This window comes from Oncorhynchus tshawytscha, linkage group LG09, assembly GCF_018296145.1.
Source record: "Oncorhynchus tshawytscha isolate Ot180627B linkage group LG09, Otsh_v2.0, whole genome shotgun sequence".
Lineage (NCBI taxonomy): Eukaryota > Metazoa > Chordata > Actinopteri > Salmoniformes > Salmonidae > Oncorhynchus > Oncorhynchus tshawytscha.
The window spans coordinates 3,255,286-3,275,285 of NC_056437.1; the positions used below are offsets into that span (position 1 = coordinate 3,255,286).

At 46.3% G+C, this 20,000-nt stretch overlaps 1 protein-coding gene across 1 annotated transcript in view; it reads left to right on the forward strand.

Annotated features, from left to right (window-relative positions):
* The window catches only part of LOC112239193 (paralemmin-2), a 167,368-nt gene that overhangs the window by 99,629 nt on the left and 47,739 nt on the right, over positions 1-20,000 (forward strand). The window contains exon 4 of the mRNA XM_042326371.1: positions 6,592-6,722. Coding sequence (XP_042182305.1) covers positions 6,592-6,722 — 131 coding nt within the window. The remainder of the gene's footprint in view (positions 1-6,591; positions 6,723-20,000) is intronic.

Sequence of the window (20,000 nt, forward strand, 5' to 3'; positions counted from 1 at the left end):
AAATCCTGCAAAGACAATGGTTGCTCAAGCTCAACCTGAGCTTCTGCAGCCACCTTTGGGAGCCCATCAAAGAACTGCTGTGTCACTGTTTTATCCTCTTTGTACTCACACTTGTAGAGCTCAGCATAGAACTCTACTGCCCTCTTTCTAATTTCACTAGGGCTAGTGAGCTCTTGTCCAACAGCTGATTTGAGACAATGAATTATTTTTCTCTAAACCAAAGAAAAATTTGGATGAGGCATCCATTTCAGATATTCCCTGAAACTTACTTCTCACCAATGCCCCCTGTGCTCTGATACCCAGCAGGTCTGCCAATGCAGCTTTTCTCCTCTTGAGGGCCTGAGTATGCCCTCGATCTCCTGTGGTCTCAACCAACGTCATGAGTTCCACTATTTCAAACTCTAGGGCTTTCATTGATCTGGTGATATCCTTGGTGACATTCCCCATGTATTGATTACAAAATTGTTGAATCTGGATTTTCCCTATATCCCACCACTGTTGAAGGGATACAAAACTGGCCTTTTGAGACCTCCACCTCTCCCAGAAAAAACTGAAACAGTTCCTGAAGTGAGCATCACTCAATAAAGTTATATTAAAATGCCAGTATGCGCTTTGGGTTTTACATTGTTAATGAACACCACCTCTGTTATTAAACAATGATCAGAAAATCCCACTGGGGTTATCACACTTGATTTACAGACCTGAGATTGATGCTCAAAAACATAAAACCTATCTAACATGGCCATAGAGATGATGTTCTCTCTCACATGCGCCCAGGTGTACTGCCTTGTTCCTCCATGTTGACTCCGCCAAATATCACACAGTTCATGTGTTACAATGAGGCTTTTTAAAAAAGTCCTTGAGGCTATATGAGGTTCTTGGTGATTTCTATCTAAATCGCTAACTGTGCAGTTAAAATCCCCAGCAATAAATAAATAATCTTCTTTGTTACATTTCTCAATGGTATTTGATAATGTCTCTAAAAAACATACCCTCTCAACTGTCACCACTGGGGCATATACATTTATCAGACACATAGTGATGTTTTCATACCTTGCTCTAACTTTTAATAACCTCCCCTCAACTACCTCTTCAACCTCATATGACAAAGGCAAAAACCCCTTTGAGAATAAGATAACCACACCCCCACCTTTTGAGTTTTTATGACTACACACCACTGTCCCCTCCCACTCCTGTTGCCACATAACTTCATTTTCCAAATTACTATGCGTTTCTTGTAGAAAATGTATGTCACTTCCCTTTCCCCTATTTAACTCATACACCATGGCTCTTTTTTTACCATCTCTTGCCCCATTTACGTTTAAAGAAGAAATCTTAAAACTGCTCATGGATGAAAAGAAAAAAATTACAGAGGAAGATACAGCCACCACATCTCTTTACAGAGTTAAAACTGCAACTGAACTCTTTCATTTTCTTTAGAATTTACATCACTTATCACTCTCGTGACCACTTTCTTGAGTCTAGCAATTTCAGGGCTTTTCAAACTTCCCCCTGTAATTTTTGACATCAGAAACTTTGCTGATTCAATAAACAATTCACGTTCAGGGAAAAAATCAGTTACATTGTAATCCTGCATATATTTCTTCCCTTTTGTCAACTTCAGAAATTGACGTATCTTCTCGATCCCATACCTCCCTTCCACCCCATTTATCTCACTATATTGTTGTGACGCGTCAGATGACTCACTCTCGCTATCCTCCCCAGAAGAAAACTCCACCATCTCTACAAATTGTTCATCTTCAACTGATTTATGAATCTCTACCTTTCTCTTAGTATTAGACCCTTCACCACCCCTTAAATTCTTCCTTTTACTCCTCTGTATTTTGAAAACATCCGCTTACTTTTCCGTTATTTCAATCTCCTCTTGACCTCCAATTTCATTTTCCAGCACCACCTCAGCGACGGCAGTCGCAATCTCACCTACTGTTTCCCCTCCCTCTTTGTTCTGATCTACCACAATTGCCCCCGTATCCACAATGCCTTCCTCTCCTACTTTTCCAACCACATCTGCCCACCTTCTCGCTTCCCCTGCACCCTTAGCATGTTCATCCCTTCGCGGTGGTGCGTTAGTTGCACCAGCACTAGAGCTACTACCAGGCTCAGCGCGCTCATTCTCGGGACAACTACGCACCAAATGCCCCTCTCTTCCACAGCCAAAGCATTTAATTGATTCAGTAGATGCATAGAAGACATAATCAAATCCATCAATCTTAAAACTGAACGCTAAATTCAGTTCATCTCTGTCCTTTTTTAAAATCATATGCCCTTGTCTCCTATGAGACACGACATGTTTCAACAACGGAGATTTGCATCCAAAAAGAACCTTTATTGTAGATACGATTTGACCATGACGAGATAACTCTCGCTCCAACACTTCATCTCTAACAAATGGTGGCACGTTAGAAAGTATAACTTTCTTCGCCGGATTCATAAGCGGAAATACCGGCGTCTGTGTTTCCCGCAACACAACACCCCTCTCAACTATCTTATTCACCTTTTCAATTGAATCTAAGAATATCACTACAGCGCTATTCATCCTTGAGGCTGATTTGATGCTATCATACCCAATGATAGCACCCACAGCCAAGCTACATTCTTCCACTGAACATCCGGCCGCAGCAGGAATCTTTACTCCATGCCTCCGACTAAGTTTTTCAAACTCTACACTTCCGCGAGTGGCCATTGCAACCAGCCCCACCCGCTGGTTGTGCCCTCGCGAAAAACCAACCTCAAAGATCCCACCACCCCTATACGTGCACCCCTATACGTGCTTAGTGATAGTTAAACAATAATATGAAAAGAAAATCCATTCGCTCTCACAATCACTCCTGCTTGACGACTCACTCCCAGCATGCACTCCAACGAGAGAGAGAGAGAGAGAGAGAGACAGAGAGAGAGAGACAGAGAGAGACAGAGAGAGAGAGAGAGAGAGCGGGAGCGAGAGAGATTTCTCTCCAGAGAACTAACTTCTCTTTGTGTAAAACTCTCTCTCTGTTTACTCTGTCTCTCCCACAGAGCTGATGTTGTCTATATAATAGTCCCTCGAGTCAGGGATTTATCACACCGACTACATCTCTGAGAGAGTATTCAGTAAAGTGCCACTTCCTCAACAGCTAACAATCCTTTACTCTGGAGAACAGATGGAACAAAGACTCATTCTAAACTCTCTTTGGGCACAGCCACATTTTTTTGTGAGAGGTAATTGGCATTAAATGTTGGGCACTTAAACAACAGGGTAATTTACCCTCTCTGAACAGCAACCACCCGCTGGTGCATCTGATAACTAGGACCAAGAGGAATGGAGAGAAAGCCTTTCGTTATTATGCCCCCTGCCTCTGGAACAGCCTGGCAGAGAACCTGAGGGGGGGGCAGAGAACCTGAGGGGGCCAGAGAACCTGAGGGGGCAGAGAACCTGAGGGGCCAGAGAACCTGAGGGGGCAGAGAACCTGAGGGGGCAGAGAACCTGAGGGGGCAGAGAACCTGAGGGGGCCAGAGAACCTGAGGGGGCCAGAGAACCTGAGGGGGCCAGAGAACCTGAGGGGGGCAGAGAACCTGAGGGGGCCAGAGAACCTGAGGGGGCCAGAGAACCTGAGGGGGGCAGAGAACCTGAGGGGGCCAGACAACCTGAGGGGGCCAGAGAACCTGAGGGGGCAGAGAACCTGAGGGGGCCAGAGAACCCAGGGGGGCCAGAGACCCTGAGGGGGCCAGAGAACCTGAGGGGGCAGAGAACCTGAGGGGGACAGAGAACCTGAGGGGGCCAGAGACCCTGAGGGGGCAGAGAACCTGAGGGGGCAGAGAACCTGAGGGGGCAGAGAACCTGAGGGGGGGCCAGAGAACCTGAGGGGGCAGAGAACCTGAGGGGGCAGAGAACCTGAGGGGGAGAACCAGAGAACCTGAGGGGGCAGAGAACCTGAGGGGGCAGAGAACCTGAGGGGGCAGAGAACCTGAGGGGGCCAGAGAACCTGAGGGGGCAGAAAACCTGAGGGGGCTGAGAACCTGAGGGTAGCTGAAACTGTTTTTAAAGAGAGGTTAAAACACTGAAACTTTGAACATTTTATTAAAACCTCTTTGAGACAAGCGGGACGGTAGCATCCTGACCAACAGCCGGGAAATTGCAGAGCGCCAAATTCAAAATACAGAAATAGTCATAATAAATAAACATTCATGAAAATGTGTTATACATTGGCTTAAAGATTAACTTCTTGTTAATCCAGCTGCTTTATCAGATTTGAAAGAAGGCTTTAGGGTGAAAGCATACCATGCGATTATCTGAGGACAGTGCCCTCGCTTACAAAAGCATACAAACTTTTTCCAACCAAGTAGAGGAGTCACGATGTTCTAAATAGTATGTAGTATGAATAGTACACAATACTCAGAATATAGAACCAACTTCTATCGTCGGCATATGTGACATAGATATTAGTCAGAAACATTTATTTCAGCACCAAAATGTACTAAAAGTGTACAAGTAGGTACATTTTTGTCTTCAAATGAAATAAAATGTCAGTGGTATCATACACGTGTTTATCAGATGTTATTGTAGCGAAATGCTTGTAGTCATGAAGTCACTATCATTCACAACAGAGTTTTGTAAGATTTGTGGGCAAGAGTTTGTCAGGACCGACGCGTCCTCTTATCCACGACAAACACCCACAGGTAACCTATCAACATTCAAAGGGCCGCTGATTGGTCAGAATTCGGACGTTCCCTGTGACGAAGTAAGTGCAGCGAGAGGAAGAACGCTACCCAGACCCATGGGATGGACAGCTGTGTCCATTTACCCAGACCCACGGGATGAATAGCTGTGTCCATTTACCCAGACCCACGGGATGAATAGCTGTGTCCATTTACCCAGACCCACGGGATGGACAGCTGTGTCCATTTACCCAGACCCACGGGATGAACAGCTGTGTCCATTTACCCAGACCCACGGGATGAATAGCTGTGTCCATTTACCCAGACCCACGGGATGGACAGCTGTGTCCATTTACCCAGACCCACGGGATGAACAGCTGTGTCCATTTACCCAGACCCACGGGATGGACAGCTGTGTCCATTTACCCAGACCCACGGGATGAACAGCTGTGTCCATTTACCCAGACCTGTCCAAAAGCACTGTCAGCTGTGAGACAGACCTGTCCATTTAGCACTGTCGGGATGAGACAGACCTGTCCAACAGCACTGTCGGTGAGACAGACCTGTCCAACAGCACTGTCGGTGAGACAGACCTGTCCAGCAGCACTGTCGGTGAGACAGACCTGTCCAACAGCACTGTCAGTGAGACAGACCTGTCCAACAGCACTGTCGGTGAGACAGACCTGTCCAGCAAAACTGTCGGTGAGACAGACCTGTCCAACAGCACTGTCGGTGAGACAGACCTGTCCAGCAGCACTGTCGGTGAGACAGACCTGTCCAACAGCACTGTCGGTGAGACAGACCTGTCCAACAGCACTGTCGGTGAGACAGACCTGTCCAACAGCACTGTCGGTGAGACAGACCTGTCCAGCAGCACTGTCGGTGAGACAGACCTGTCCAACAGCACTGTCGGTGAGACAGACCTGTCCAACAGCACTGTCGGTGAGACAGACCTGTCCAGCAGCACTGTCTGTGAGACAGACCTGTCCAACAGCACTGTCGGTGAGACAGACCTGTCCAACAGCACTGTCGGTGAGACAGACCTGTCCAACAGCACTGTCGGTGAGACAGACCTGTCCAACAGCACTGTCGGTGAGACAGACCTGTCCAGCAGCACTGTCGGTGAGACAGACCTGTCCAGCAGCACTGTCGGTGAGACAGACCTGTCTAGCAGCACTGTCGGTGAGACAGACCTGTCCAGCAGTGTCCAGCGGATCGGACTTTGTTTACATAAGACAAAATGTCTCACTTTTTTTTACCTGAGACATTCTGCCCCAAGCACCTTAACTAGATGTAAAACCTCCTGCACGAAAACATCAAAATAAGTTACAGATTTCTTGAGTTATCTTAGATTCATTCTGTCTATTTTGAGGAAGTGATACTGCCTTCCTTCAGATAGTGTCTCATGGGGGAAAATCATCAGTAACTGCCACAGAACTGAATTCTTGTTTTTCTTAAATGAGAAACAGAAAAACACACATGGAATCAATAGTTCAGTTCTTTAAGTAAGTAGTAGATAAAACAGCTGTCTGTCTGTCTGTCTGTCAATTTCAATTTAAGTGTTTTATTGTCATGGGAAACATATGTTAACTTTGCCAAGGCAAATGAAAAAGATAATATACAAAAGTGAAATAAACAAAAAGTTCCAAAAGAATAAAGACATTTAAATTCTAATATTATGTATATATGCAGTGTTGTAACTGTGCAAATAGTTAAAGTACAAAAGACAAAATAAATAAACATAAATATGAGTTGTATTTACAATGGTGTTTGTTCTTCACTGGTTGCCCTTTTCTGGTGGCAACAGGTCACACATATTGCTGCTGTGATGTCACACTGTGGTATTTCACCCAGTAGATATGGGAATTTATCAACAATTATTTTTATTTTTTCTAATCCTGTTGTCTCTTTTCTTATCTGTCTCTCTGTCACCAGTCTAAAGCCATGAGAGAGCGTTGGCTCCTACAAGGCACGTCCCCTGGAACTAACGACGAAGACGATGGCCGAAGAAGACAGCTGGAGAAGGACGAAGAGCAGGGGAAGAGACTGGAGGACACTATTCACAGGTACAAACATAGGAGAGGAAGAGACTGGGGGACACTATTCACAGGTAAACACATAGGAGAGGAAGAGACTGGGGGACACTATTTACGGGTACAAACATAGGAGAGTTAGAGACTGGGGGACACTATTTACGGTTGCACACACATGCAGTTAGTGATGGGAAGCAGAGGCTTTCTGAAGCCTTTCACCAAACTGTGCCAAGAACAGTTCATTACTCTGAACACAACGCCCATTAGAACACAATGCCCGTTAGAACACAACGCCCATTAGAACACAACGCCCATTAGAACACAATGCCCGTTAGAACACAACGCCCGTTAGAACACAACGCCCATTAGAACACAACGCCCATTAGAACACAACGCCCATTAGAACACAATGCCCATTAGAACACCCATTAGAACACAATGCCCATTAGAACACAACGAACACAACGCCCATTAGCCATTAGAACACAACGCCCATTAGAACAATGCCCGTTAGAACACAACGCCCATTAGAACACCATTAGAACACAACGCCCATTAGAACACAACGCCCATTAGAACACAACGCCCATTAGAACACAACGCCCATTAGAACACAAACGCCCATTAGAACACAACGCCCATTAGAACACAACGCCCATTAGAACACAATGCCCATTAGAACACAATGCCCGTTAGAACACAACGCCCATTAGAACACAACGCCCATTAGAACACAATGCCCGTTAGAACACAACGCCCATTAGAACACAACGCCCATTAGAACACAACGCCACGTTAGAACACAACGCCCATTAGAACACTACGCCCATTAGAACACAATGCCCATTAGAACACAACGCCCATTAGAACACTACGCCCATTAGAACACAATGCCCATTAGAACACAACGCCCATTAGAACACAACGCCCATTAGAACACAACGCCCATTAGAACACAACGCCCATTAGAACACTACGCCCATTAGAACACAACGCCCTTTAGAACACCACGGCCATTAGAACACAACGCCCATTAGAACATACACGCCCATTAGAACACTACGCCCATTAGAACACAACGCCCATTAGAACACTACACCCATTAGAACACAACGCCCATTAGAACACAATGCCCATTAGAACACAACGCCCATTAGAACACTACGCCCATTAGAACACAATGCCCATTAGAACATAACGCCCATTAGAACACAACGTCCATTAGTGACATCTGGTGGTCCGCAATAAAAAGCAGCGTTTGACAGTCATTTCAAAGTTTGCTCTCCACAATCTAACATCAAATCTCCGAGGCGCAGTGGTTCATCGCAGGTCGTCGTAGCCTAGAATCAGTTACCATTCCAGGTTGGAACCTTCCATCATCCGTCCCCTTGTTGCTGTGAATCCCTTGTTTTTGCGATCAAAAACTGTGAGTAGGTGGCATTATTTAGGATGCTTAAGACAGAAGCTTATTACTATATTAAATTAAACAAATTGTTTGAACAACAATGTGCAGAAAGTGTATTGAAATAAAATATATTTGTAATAATAATAATAAGCATTCGCCAGATTTCAACTTCATTTCCCTCTGTCAGTGTTCTGGTCCCTGACTCTAGTTACTGAGCTACCAGTCAGACGACACGACATGAACAAATCCTGACTACATTGTGGACCTAACTACGGTGTCCAGTAGAGGTCAGTGTTTGAATGCAACTTGGAATAGAAGAAAAGCACCAGAAATCAGTGTGATCTCGCAAGTGATCAAACAAAACTTCAGAAGTGTCACGTCTCCCCCCGGCGCTTGAGGACGCCAGGCTGCCCTGCATCACGCACTCCCATCATCCATTGCGCACACCTGCCTTCCCTCGTCACGCCCATCAGCGATATCTCACCTGGACTCACTCATCACCTGTTTATTACCTCCCCTATATAAGTCAGGTTCCCTGCTCTGTTCCCTGCTGATGAATTGATTGTTTTTTGTCTGTATTACTCGTGTACTGACGCTGTTCCTGTCTCGTTCCATGTCCGTTCCTTATTAAATGTTTGACTCCACCGTACCTGCTCTGTCTCTCCAGCGGCATCCCATGTGACACATTGTGATGGATCAGTAGTGCTTTGAAGAACAACGAGCATCGAAGCTCTGGCATCACTCTTTCCCTCATTACATTACGGTGTTGATTCTGTTCTGTTTTTGGAGAAGCACAGGTAAGTACTTAATGTCTTGTGCTGACAAGTTGATGTATCTCAACACGGTTGACCATCAGTTCTATCACGAGAGGTCACCTGGGCTTCCTGCTTTAGTTCGGCTTCTAATCCCCACATCTTCAAAGTCCTTGATTGAATACCTGTTGGAGACGGGATGCAATTTGAAGAAAGTCGTGTCAGGTAGAGGTAGAGGTGATATGATCTTTAACTCGCCTGTCGAACCCCTTTCGTGTGGAACAAAAAGTGAGCGTTACGGGTCGATAGTCTTTCAGTTACCTTGGTTTCCAGGATAAGTGGCCCTGTCTACTGGTGACAGTGCGACAGTGTTGAGGCTGTGGGGAAGTGTTGAGGCTGTGAGGAAGTGTTGAGGCTGTGGGGAAGTGTTGAGGCTGTGGGGGTGGGGAAGTGTTGAGGCTGTGGGGAAGTGTTGAGGCTGTGGGGAAGTGTTGAGGCTGTGGGGAAGTGTTGAGGCTGTGAGGAAGTGTTGAGGCTGTGGGGGAAGTGTTGAGGCTGTGGGGGTGTTGAAGTGTTGAGGCTGTGGGGGAAGTGTTGAGGCTGTGGGGAAGTGTTGAGGCTGTGGGGAAGTGTTGAGGCTGTGGGGAAGTGTTGAGGCTGTGGGGAAGTGTTGAGGCTGTGGGGAAGTGTTGAGGCTGTGGGGAAGTGTTGAGGCTGTGGGGAAGGTTGAGGCTGTGGGGGAAGTGTTGAGGCTGTGGGGGAAGTGTTGAGGCTGTGGGGAAGTGTTGAGGCTGTGGGGAAGTGTTGAGGCTGTGGGGAAGTGTTGAGGCTGTGGGGAAGTGTTGAGGCTGTGGGGAAGTGTTGAGGCTGTGGGGGAAGTGTTGAGGCTGTGGGGAAGTGTTGAGGCTGTGGGGGAAGTGTTGAGGCTGTGGGGAAGTGTTGAGGCTGTGGGGAAGTGTTGAGGCTGTGGGGAAGTGTTGAGGCTGTGGGGGAAGTGTTGAGGCTGTGGGGGAAGTGTTGAGGCTGTGGGGAAGTGTTGAGGCTGTGGGGAAGTGTTGAGGCTGTGGGGGAAGTGTTGAGGCTGTGGGGAAGTGTTGAGGCTGTGGGGGGGAAGTGTTGAGGCTGTGGGGAAGTGTTGAGGCTGTGGGGGAAGTGTTGAGGCTGTGGGGAAGTGTTGAGGCTGTGGGGAAGTGTTGAGGCTGTGGGGAAGTGTTGAGGCTGTGGGGAAGTGTTGAAAGTGTTGAGGCTGTGGGGGAAGTGTTGAGGCTGTGGGGAAGGGAGGCTGTGGGGAAGTGTTGAGGCTGTGGGGAAGTGTTGAGGCTGTGGGGGAAGTGTTGAGGCTGTGGGGGAAGTGTTGAGGCTGTGGGGGAAGTGTTGAGGCTGTGGGGGAAGTGTTGAGGCTGTGGGGGAAGTGTTGAGGCTGTGGGGAAGTGTTGAGGCTGTGGGGAACTCTATATCTGTGGGGAATGAATGGGCTAAATGTCATTCATAAAGTTTCATTAATGTCTGTTATGGCAGGTAATATCTGTAGTGTTGATGCTGTGGGGGAAGTTTGAGGCTGTAGATGAAGTGGACTGAAAGTCAGAGTCTTGATATCCTGCTCATTATGTAACACAGTCACTGAGTCATTCAGGCTGTGAAAGAACCATTCTTCATGATTTCCCCCTAACATAACATAACAGTTCAGAAGAGTCCACTATAAGAAGTGGTATTCATTGCAGACACCTGATAGAGGCATAACTAATAAATAGGACATAGAGTTTTTTTGAGCACTAGATTAAATTTTTTCCATATATAGCCATAGAGCATGTCATTGGGGGGCTTTTATATAGCCATAGAGCATGTCATTAGGGGCTTTTATATAGCCAAGTAGAGCATGTCATTAGGGGGGAAGTTTTATATAGCCATAGAGCATGTCATTAGGGGGCTTTTATATAGCCATAGAGCATGTCATTAGGGGCTTTTATATAGCCATAGAGCATGTCATTGGGGGGCTTTTATATAGCCATAGAGCATGTCATTGGGGGGCTTTTATATAGCCATAGAAATGTCATGTCATTAGGGGGCTTTTATATAGCCATAGAGCATGTCATTAGGGGGCTTTTATATAGCCATAGAGCATGTCATTGGGGGCTTTTATATAGCCATAGCATGTCATTCAGAAGCATATAGCCATCATTCATTGGGGGCTTTTATATAGCCATAGAGCATGTCATTAGGGGGCTTTTTCCATATAGCCATAGAGCATGTCATTAGGGGGCTTTTATATAGCCATAGAGCATGTCATTAGGGGGCTTTTATATAGCCATAGAGCATGTCATTAGGGGCTTTTATATAGCCATAGAGCATGTCATTAAGGGGCTTTTATATAGCCATAGAGCATGTCATTAGGGGGCTTTTATATAGCCATAGAGCATGTCATTAGGGGCTTTTATATAGCCATTGGGGGCTTTTATATAGAGCATGTCATTAGGGGGCTTTTATATAGCCATAGAGCATGTCATTAGGGGGCTTTTATATAGCCATAGAGCATGTCATTGGGGGCTTTTATATAGCCATAGAGCATGTCATTGGGGGCTTTTATATAGCCATAGAGCATGTCATTAGGGGGCTTTTATATAGCCATAGAGCATGTCATTAGTGGGCTTTTATATATATATATATCATTATATTATATATATATATATATCATTGGGGGCTTTTATATAGCCATAGATATGTATTATTTTATATAGCCATAGAGCATGTCATTATCTCTTTCTCTGTGGTATACCTCTCTCTTTTCTCTGTGCTATACCTCTCTCTCTTTCTCTGTGGTATACCTCTCTCTTCCTCTGTGGTATACCTCTCTCTCTTCCTCTGTGGTATACCTCTCTCTCTTTCTCTGTGGTATACCTCTCTCTCTTTCTCTGTGGTATACCTCTCTCTTCCTCTGTGGTATACCTCTCTCTCTTTCTCTGTGGTATACCTCTCTCTCTTTCTCTGTGGTATACCTCTCTCTCTTTCTCTGTGGTATACCTCTCTCTCTTTCTCTGTGGTATACCTCTCTCTTTCTCTGTGGTATACCTCTCTCTCTTTCTCTGTGGTATACCTCTCTCTTTCTCTGTGGTATACCTCTCTCTTTCTCTGTGGTATACCTCTCTCTTTCTCTGTGGTATACCTCTCTCTCTTTCTCTGTGGTATACCTCTCTCTTCCTCTGTGGTATACCTCTCTCTTCCTCTGTGGTATACCTCTCTCTCTTTCTCTGTGGTATACCTCTCTCTCTTTCTCTGTGGTATACCTCTCTCTTCCTCTGTGGTATACCTCTCTCTTCCTCTGTGGTATACCTCTCTCTTCCTCTGTGGTATACCTCTCTCTCTTTCTCTGTGGTATACCTCTCTCTTTCTCTGTGGTATACCTCTCTCTCTTTCTCTGTGGTATACCTCTCTCTCTTTCTCTGTGGTATACCTCTCTCTCTTTCTCTGTGGTATACCTCTCTCTCTTCCTCTGTGGTATACCTCTCTCTTTCTCTGTGGTATACCTCTCTCTCTTTCTCTGTGGTATACCTCTCTCTTTCTCTGTGGTATACCTCTCTCTCACTCTGTGGTATGCTGAGCTGGTAGCTGAGGATATGGCAGGTAGAAAAAAACAGGCTGCAGCTCTATATTTGCCCCCCTGTGGAACAGAACAGTGGCCCCAAAAATAAACGATGACAATCAGAAGTTTTCCACTGCGGAGAGAGACGGAGGTTTCAGTCATCTAGTCAAGGCGCTTATCCAGAGAGGCTTACAGGAGTATTAAGGGTTAAAGTGCCTTGTTCAAGATCACACCAACAGATGGTTTGTTTCTTCACCTAGTCACCTCTGGGATTCAAACCTATAACCTTACAGTAACTGACCCAACACTCCACTAAGCTACAGAGACAGCTAGCTAACTATCTCTAGCATAAACCATACTCATAGAATAGACACTTCCTCTGTGCAACAACATGGACACTTCCTCTGGACAACAACACGGACACTTCCTCTGGACAACAACACGGACACTTCCTCTGGACAACAACACGGACACTTCCTCTGGACAACAACACGGACACTTCCTCTGGACAACAACATGGACACTTCCTCTGGACACTTCCTCTGGACAACAGCACGGACACTTCCTCTGGACAACAACACGGACACTTCCTCTGGACAACAACACGGACACTTCCTCTGGACAACAACATGGACACTTCCTCTGGACAACAACATGGAGCAACACTCACAGATGCTCATGTTCAGATACATCAACTTGTCAGCACAAGACATTAAGTACATACCTTCTCCAAAAACAGAACAGAATCAACACTGCAATGTAATGATGGAACAATTGATACTAGAGCTCTGATGTGCCAATGCAGTTTTCAAAGCACTATTAATATTATACCTGTACTTAGTGCAGTTGGCAGCTGGGAGGAGGTGCTCTTATTCTCCATGGACTTTACAGTGTCCCAGAACTTTTTGGAGTTTGTGTTACAGGATGCAAATTGCTGTTTGCAAAAGCTAGCCTTCACTTTCCTAACTTCCTGTGTATATTGGTTCCTAACTTCCCTGAAAAGTTGCATATCACTGGGGCTATTCGATGATAATGCAATACGCCACAGAATGTTTTTGTGCTGGTCAAGGGCGGTCAGGTCTGGAGTGAACTAAGGGGTACATCTGTTCCTGGTTCTAAATTTTTTGAATGGGGCATGCTTATTTAAGATGGTGAGGAAAGCACTTTTAAAGAATAACCAGGCATCCTCTACTGATGGAATGAGGTCAATATCCTTCCAAGATACCCTGGCCAGGTCGATTAGAGAGGCCTACTCGCTGAAGGGTTTTAGGGAGTGATTTCCCACTGATTTCTTGTGTTTTCTTCGATTCCAGGTTGCATTCAAACACTGACCTCTACTGGACACCGTAGTTAGGCCTACAATGTCGTCAGGATTTGTTGATGTGTCATCTGGCTCAGTGAGTAGAGTCAGGGACCAGAACACTGACAGAAGGAACGAGGTTGAATCCTGGCAAATGTTTATTATTATAACAAATATATTTTATGACAATAGACAGAGGAGATTAGAGGAGGAGGAGAGGAGAACAGAGGAGGAGGAGAGGAGAGGAGAGGAGGGGAGAGTAGAGGAGGAGGAGAGGAGAGGAGAGGAGAGGAGGAGGAGAGGAGAGGGGAGGGGAGGGAGAGGAGAGGAGAGGAGAGGGAGGGGAGGGTAGAGGAGAGAGTAGAGTAGAGTAGAGTAGAGTAGAGTAGAGTAGAGTAGAGTAGAGTAGAGTAGAGTAGAGAGGAGAGTAGAGTAGAGTAGAGGAGAGTAGAGTAGAGGAGAGGAGAGGGAGGGGAGAGGAGAGGAGAGGAGAGGAGAGGAGAGGAGAGGAGAGGAGAGGAGAGGAGAGGAGAGGAGAGGAGAGGAGAGGAGAGGAGAGGAGAGGAGAGGAGAGGAGAGGAGAGGAGAGGGAGAACAGAGGAGAGGAGAGGAGAGGAGAGGAGAGGAGAGGAGAGGGAGGAGGGAGAGGAGAGGAGAGGAGAGGAGAGGGAGAGGAGAGGAGAGGAGAGGAGAGGAGAGGAGAGGAGAGAGGAGAGGGAGAGGAGAGGAGAGGAGAGGGGGAGAACAGAGGAGAGAACAGAGGAGAGGAGAACAGAGAGAACAGAGGAGAACAGAGGAGAGGAGAGGAGAGGAGAGGAGAGGAGAGGAGGGGAGAACAGAGGAGGGAGAGAACAGAGGAGAGGAGAACAGAGGAGAACAGAGGAGAACAGAGGAGAGGAGAGGAGAGGAGAGGAGAGGAGAGGAGAGGGAGAGGAGAGGAGAGGAGAGGAGGAGAGGAGGGGAGAGGAGAGGGAGTAGAGGGAGGAGAGGAGAGAGAGGAGAGGAGAGGAGAGAGAGAGGAGAGGAGAGGAAAGGAGAGGAGGGGAGAGGAGGAGAGGAGAGGAGGAGAGGAGGAGAGGAGGGAGAGGAGAGGAGAGGAGAGGAGAGGAGAGGAGAGGAGAGGAGGAGAGGAGAGGAGGAGAGGAGAGAGGAGAGGAGAGGGAGAGGAGAGGAGAGGAGAGGAGAGGAGAGGAGAGGAGAGGAGAGGAGAGGAGAGGAGAGAGGAGAGGAGAGGAGAGGAGAGGAGAGGAGAGGAGAGGAGAGGAGAGGAGAGGAGAGGAGAGGAGAGGAGGGGAGAGTAGAGGAGAGGAGAGGAAAGGAGAACAGAGGAGAACAGAGGAGAACAGATGAGAACAGCTAAATAACATCTCAGTGAATTTATGCTTTATTATATTCAGTGTGATCGTTTGCCATCCAGGCAGAGAGAAATGAGATGTTTCAATGTTTGTTTAAGGGCAGAGCAGTGACAGACTTGGACCAGAAACCGACCCGGGCATTTTCTAACAGATCGGCCCCTATTGTTGGCCAAATAATGATTGTTCTGAACTAGACCTGAGAGTTCAATCTACGGAAGTGTTCCAGTGTTTATCTAGTCTCTCTGTCTGTGTGACAGAGCGAGAGTGATACCTAATATGGTGAGTAGCTCACATTGGGACCTGTCCTCAGTTCTTCAACAGCAGACAGAGAGAGGAAGGAAGGAGGGAAAGGAAGGAAGGAAAGGAGAGGTTGATTAAAGAGGAGGTAAAGATAATTTGATTAAAGAGGACGAAAAGAGAGGTGGATTAAAGAGGAAAGCCATTGTGTTTAATATTTCACGATAAGCAGTCAGATCTCTGTATTATATTTCACGATAAGCAGTCAGATCTCTGTATTATATTTCACGATAAGTATTATATTTTCATGATAAGCAGTCAGATCTCTGTATTATATTTCACGATAAGCAGTCAGATCTCTGTATTATATTTCATGATAAGCAGTCAGATCTCTGTATTATATTTCATGATAAGCAGTCAGATCTCTGTATTATATTTCATGATAAGCAGTCAGATCTCTGTATTATATTTCATGATAAGCAGTCAGATCTCTGTATTAAATTTCATGATAAGCAGTCAGATCTCTGTATACTTTGCCTTCTTTAATCTGTGACAGCCTCCCAAATAGCACACTAGCCCCTATGCAGTTGCCTCTGTTGCCCAGAGCCCATAAGGAATAGGGTGCTATTTGGGATGAACACTTTGATCTGTGCTACCAGGCCGCTCTGTTCTGCTCTGGTCCTTAACACACAATATACATACTAGAGGTCGACTGATCAATAAACACGTCACCTAAGAATCGATAACACAATGATATGTTCCACAACGCACAGTAGGCTAGGTCATCTCTACAGGAATCAGTGATAATATAGACGATGAGGAACAGGAAGAGAGGGTGGGAGAAGGAGGAGGCAGATGAGGAGGCAGATAAGAAGGCAGATGAGGAGGAGAATGAGGAAGAGGAGGAGAAGGAGGTAGAAGAGATGGAAGATGAGGGAGAATGCATCCTGTTAGAGGGTATGGTATGCTACATACCTCAGGTCTCCTGTTAGAGGGTATGGTATGCTACATACCTCAGGTCTCCTGTTGGAGGGTATGCTACATACCTCAGGTCTCCTGTTAGAGGGTATGGTATGCTACATACCTCAGGTCTCCTGTTAGAGGGTATGGTACATACCTCAGGTCTCCTGTTAGAGGGTATGGTATGCTACATACCTCAGGTCTCCTGTTAGAGGGTATGGTACATACCATAGGTCTCCTGTTAGAGGGTATGCTACATATCTCAGGTCTCCTGTTAGAGGGTATGGTATGCTACATACCTCAGGTCTCCTGTTAAGATGGTATGGTATGCTACATATCTCAGGTCTCCTGTTAGAGGGTATGGTATGCTACATACCTCAGGTCTCCTGTTAAGATGGTATGGTATGCTACATACCTCAGGTCTCCTGTTGGAGGGTATGCTACATACCTCAGGTCTCCTGTTAGAGGGTATGGTATGCTACATACCTCAGGTCTCCTGTTAGAGGGTATGGTACATACCTCAGGTCTCCTGTTAGAGGGTATGGTATGCTACATACCTCAGGTCTCTTGTTAGAGGGTATGGTATGCTACATACCTCAGGTCTCCTGTTAGAGGGTATGGTATGCAACCTACCTCAGATCTCCTGTTAGAGGGTATGGTATGCTACATACCTCAGGTCTCCTGTTAGAGGGTATGCTACATACCTCAGGTACCCTGTTAGAGGGATTGCTACATACCTCAGGTCTCATGTTAGAGGGTATGGTATGCTACATACCTCAGGTCTCCTGTTAGATGGTATGGTATGCTACATACCTCAGGTCTCCTGTTGGAGGGTATGCTACATACCTCAGGTCTCCTGTTAGAGGGTATGGTATGCTACATACCTCAGGTCTCCTGTTAGAGGGTATGGTACATACCTCAGGTCTCCTGTTAGAGGGTATGGTATGCTACATACCTCAGGTCTCCTGTTAGAGGGTATGGTATGCTACATACCTCAGGTCTCCTGTTAGAGGGTATGGTATGCAACCTACCTCAGGTCTCCTGTTAGAGGGTATGGTATGCTACATACCTCAGGTCTCCTGTTAGAGGGTATGCTACATACCTCAGGTACCCTGTTAGAGGGATTGGTACATACCTCAGGTCTCATGTTAGAGGTATGGTATGCTACATACCTCAGGTCTCCTGTTAGAGGGTATGGTATGCTACATACCTCAGGTCTCTTGTTAGAGGGTATGGTATGCTACATACCTCAGGTCTCCTGTTAGAGGGTATGGTATGCAACCTACCTCAGATCTCCTGTTAGAGGGTATGGTATGCTACATACCTCAGGTCTCCTGTTAGAGGGTATGGTACATACCTCAGGTCTCCTGTTAGAGGGTATGCTACATATCTCAGGTCTCCTGTTAGAGGGTATGGTATGCTACATACCTCAGGTCTCCTGTTAAGATGGTATGGTATGCTACATACCTCAGGTCTCCTGTTAGATGGTATGGTATGCTACATACCTCAGGTCTCCTGTTAGATGGTATGCTATATACCTCAGGTCTCCTGTTAGATGGTATGGTATGCTTCATACCTCAGGTCTCCTGTTAGAGGGTATACTACATACCTCAGGTCTCCTGTTAGATGGTATGGTATGCTATATACCTCAGGTCTCCTGTTAGATGGTATGCTACATACCTCAGGTCTCCTGTTAGATGGTATGGTTTGCTACATACCTCTGGTCTCCTGTTAGAGGGTATGGTATGCTACATACCTCAGGTCTCCTGTTTGAGGGTATGGTATGCTACATACCTCAGGTCTCCTGTTTGAGGGTATGGTATGCTACATACCTCAGGTCTCCTGTTAGAGGGTATGCTACATACCTCAGGTCTCCTGTTAGAGGGTATGGTATGCTACATACCTCAGGTCTCCTGTTAGAGGGTATGCTACATACCTCAGGTCTCCTGTTAGAGGGTATGGTATGCTTCATACCTCTGGTCTCCTGTTAGAGGGTATGGTATGCTACATACCTCAGGTCTCCTGTTAGAGGGTATGGTATGCTACATACCTCAGGTCTCCTGTTAGAGGGTATGCTACATACCTCAGGTCTCCTGTTAGAGGGTATGGTATGCTACATACCTCAGGTCTCCTGTTAGATGGTATGCTACATACCTCAGGTCTCCTGTTAGATGGTATGGTATGCTACATACCTCAGGTCTCCTGTTAGAGGGTATGGTATGCTACATACCTCAGGTCTCCTGTTAGAGGGTATGGTATGCTACATACCTCAGGTCTCCTGTTAGAGGGTATGCTACATACCTCAGGTCTCCTGTTAGAGGGTATGGTATGCTACATACCTCAGGTCTCCTGTTAGAGGGTATGGTATGCTACATACCTCTGGTCTCCTGTTAGATGGTATGGTATGCTACATACCTCAGGTCTCCTGTTAGAGGGTATGGTATGCTACATACCTCAGGTCTCCTGTTAGATGGTATGGTATGCTACATACCTCAGGTCTCCTGTTAGAGGGTATGGTATGCTACATACCTCAGGTCTCCTGTTAGAGGGTATGGTATGCTACATACCTCAGGTCTCCTGTTAGAGGGTATGCTACATACCTCAGGTCTCCTGTTAGAGGGTATGCTACATACCTCAGGTCTCCTGTTAGATGGTATGGTATGCTACATACCTCAGGTCTCCTGTTAGAGGGTATGGTATGCTACATACCTCAGGTCTCCTGTTAGAGGGTATGGTATGCTACATACCTCTGGTCTCCTGTTAGATGGTATGGTATGCTACATACCTCAGGTCTCCTGTTAGAGGGTATGGTATGCTACATACCTCAGGTCTCCTGTTAGATGGTATGGTATGCTACATACCTCAGGTCTCCTGTTAGAGGGTATGGTATGCTACATACCTCAGGTCTCCTGTTAGAGGGTATGGTATGCTACATACCTCAGGTCTCCTGTTAGAGGGTATGCTACATACCTCAGGTCTCCTGTTAGAGGGTATGCTACATACCTCAGGTCTCCTGTTAGATGGTATGGTATGCTACATACCTCAGGTCTCCTGTTAGAGGGTATGGTATGCTACATACCTCAGGTCTCCTGTTAGATGGTATGGTATGCTACATACCTCAGGTCTCCTGTTAGAGGGTATGGTATGCTACATACCTCAGGTCTCCTGTTAGAGGGTATGCTACATACCTCAGGTCTCCTGTTAGAGGGTATGCTACATACCTCAGGTCTCCTGTTAGAGGGTATGGTATGCTACATACCTCAGGTCTCCTGTTAGAGGGTATGCTACATATCTCAGGTCTCCTGTTAGAGGGTATGGTATGCTACATACCTCAGGTCTCCTGTTAGAGGGTATGGTATGCTACATACCTCAGGTCTCCTGTTAGATGGTATGGTATGCTACATACCCCAGGTCTCCTGTTAGATGGTATGCTATATACCTCAGGTCTCCTGTTAGATGGTATGGTATGCTTCATACCTCAGGTCTCCTGTTAGAGGGTATACTACATACCTCAGGTCTCCTGTTAGATGGTATGGTATGCTATATACCTCAGGTCTCCTGTTAGATGGTATGCTACATACCTCAGGTCTCCTGTTAGATGGTATGGTTTGCTACATACCTCTGGTCTCCTGTTAGAGGGTATGGTATGCTACATACCTCAGGTCTCCTGTTAGAGGGTATGGTATGCTACATACCTCAGGTCTCCTGTTAGAGGGTATGCTACA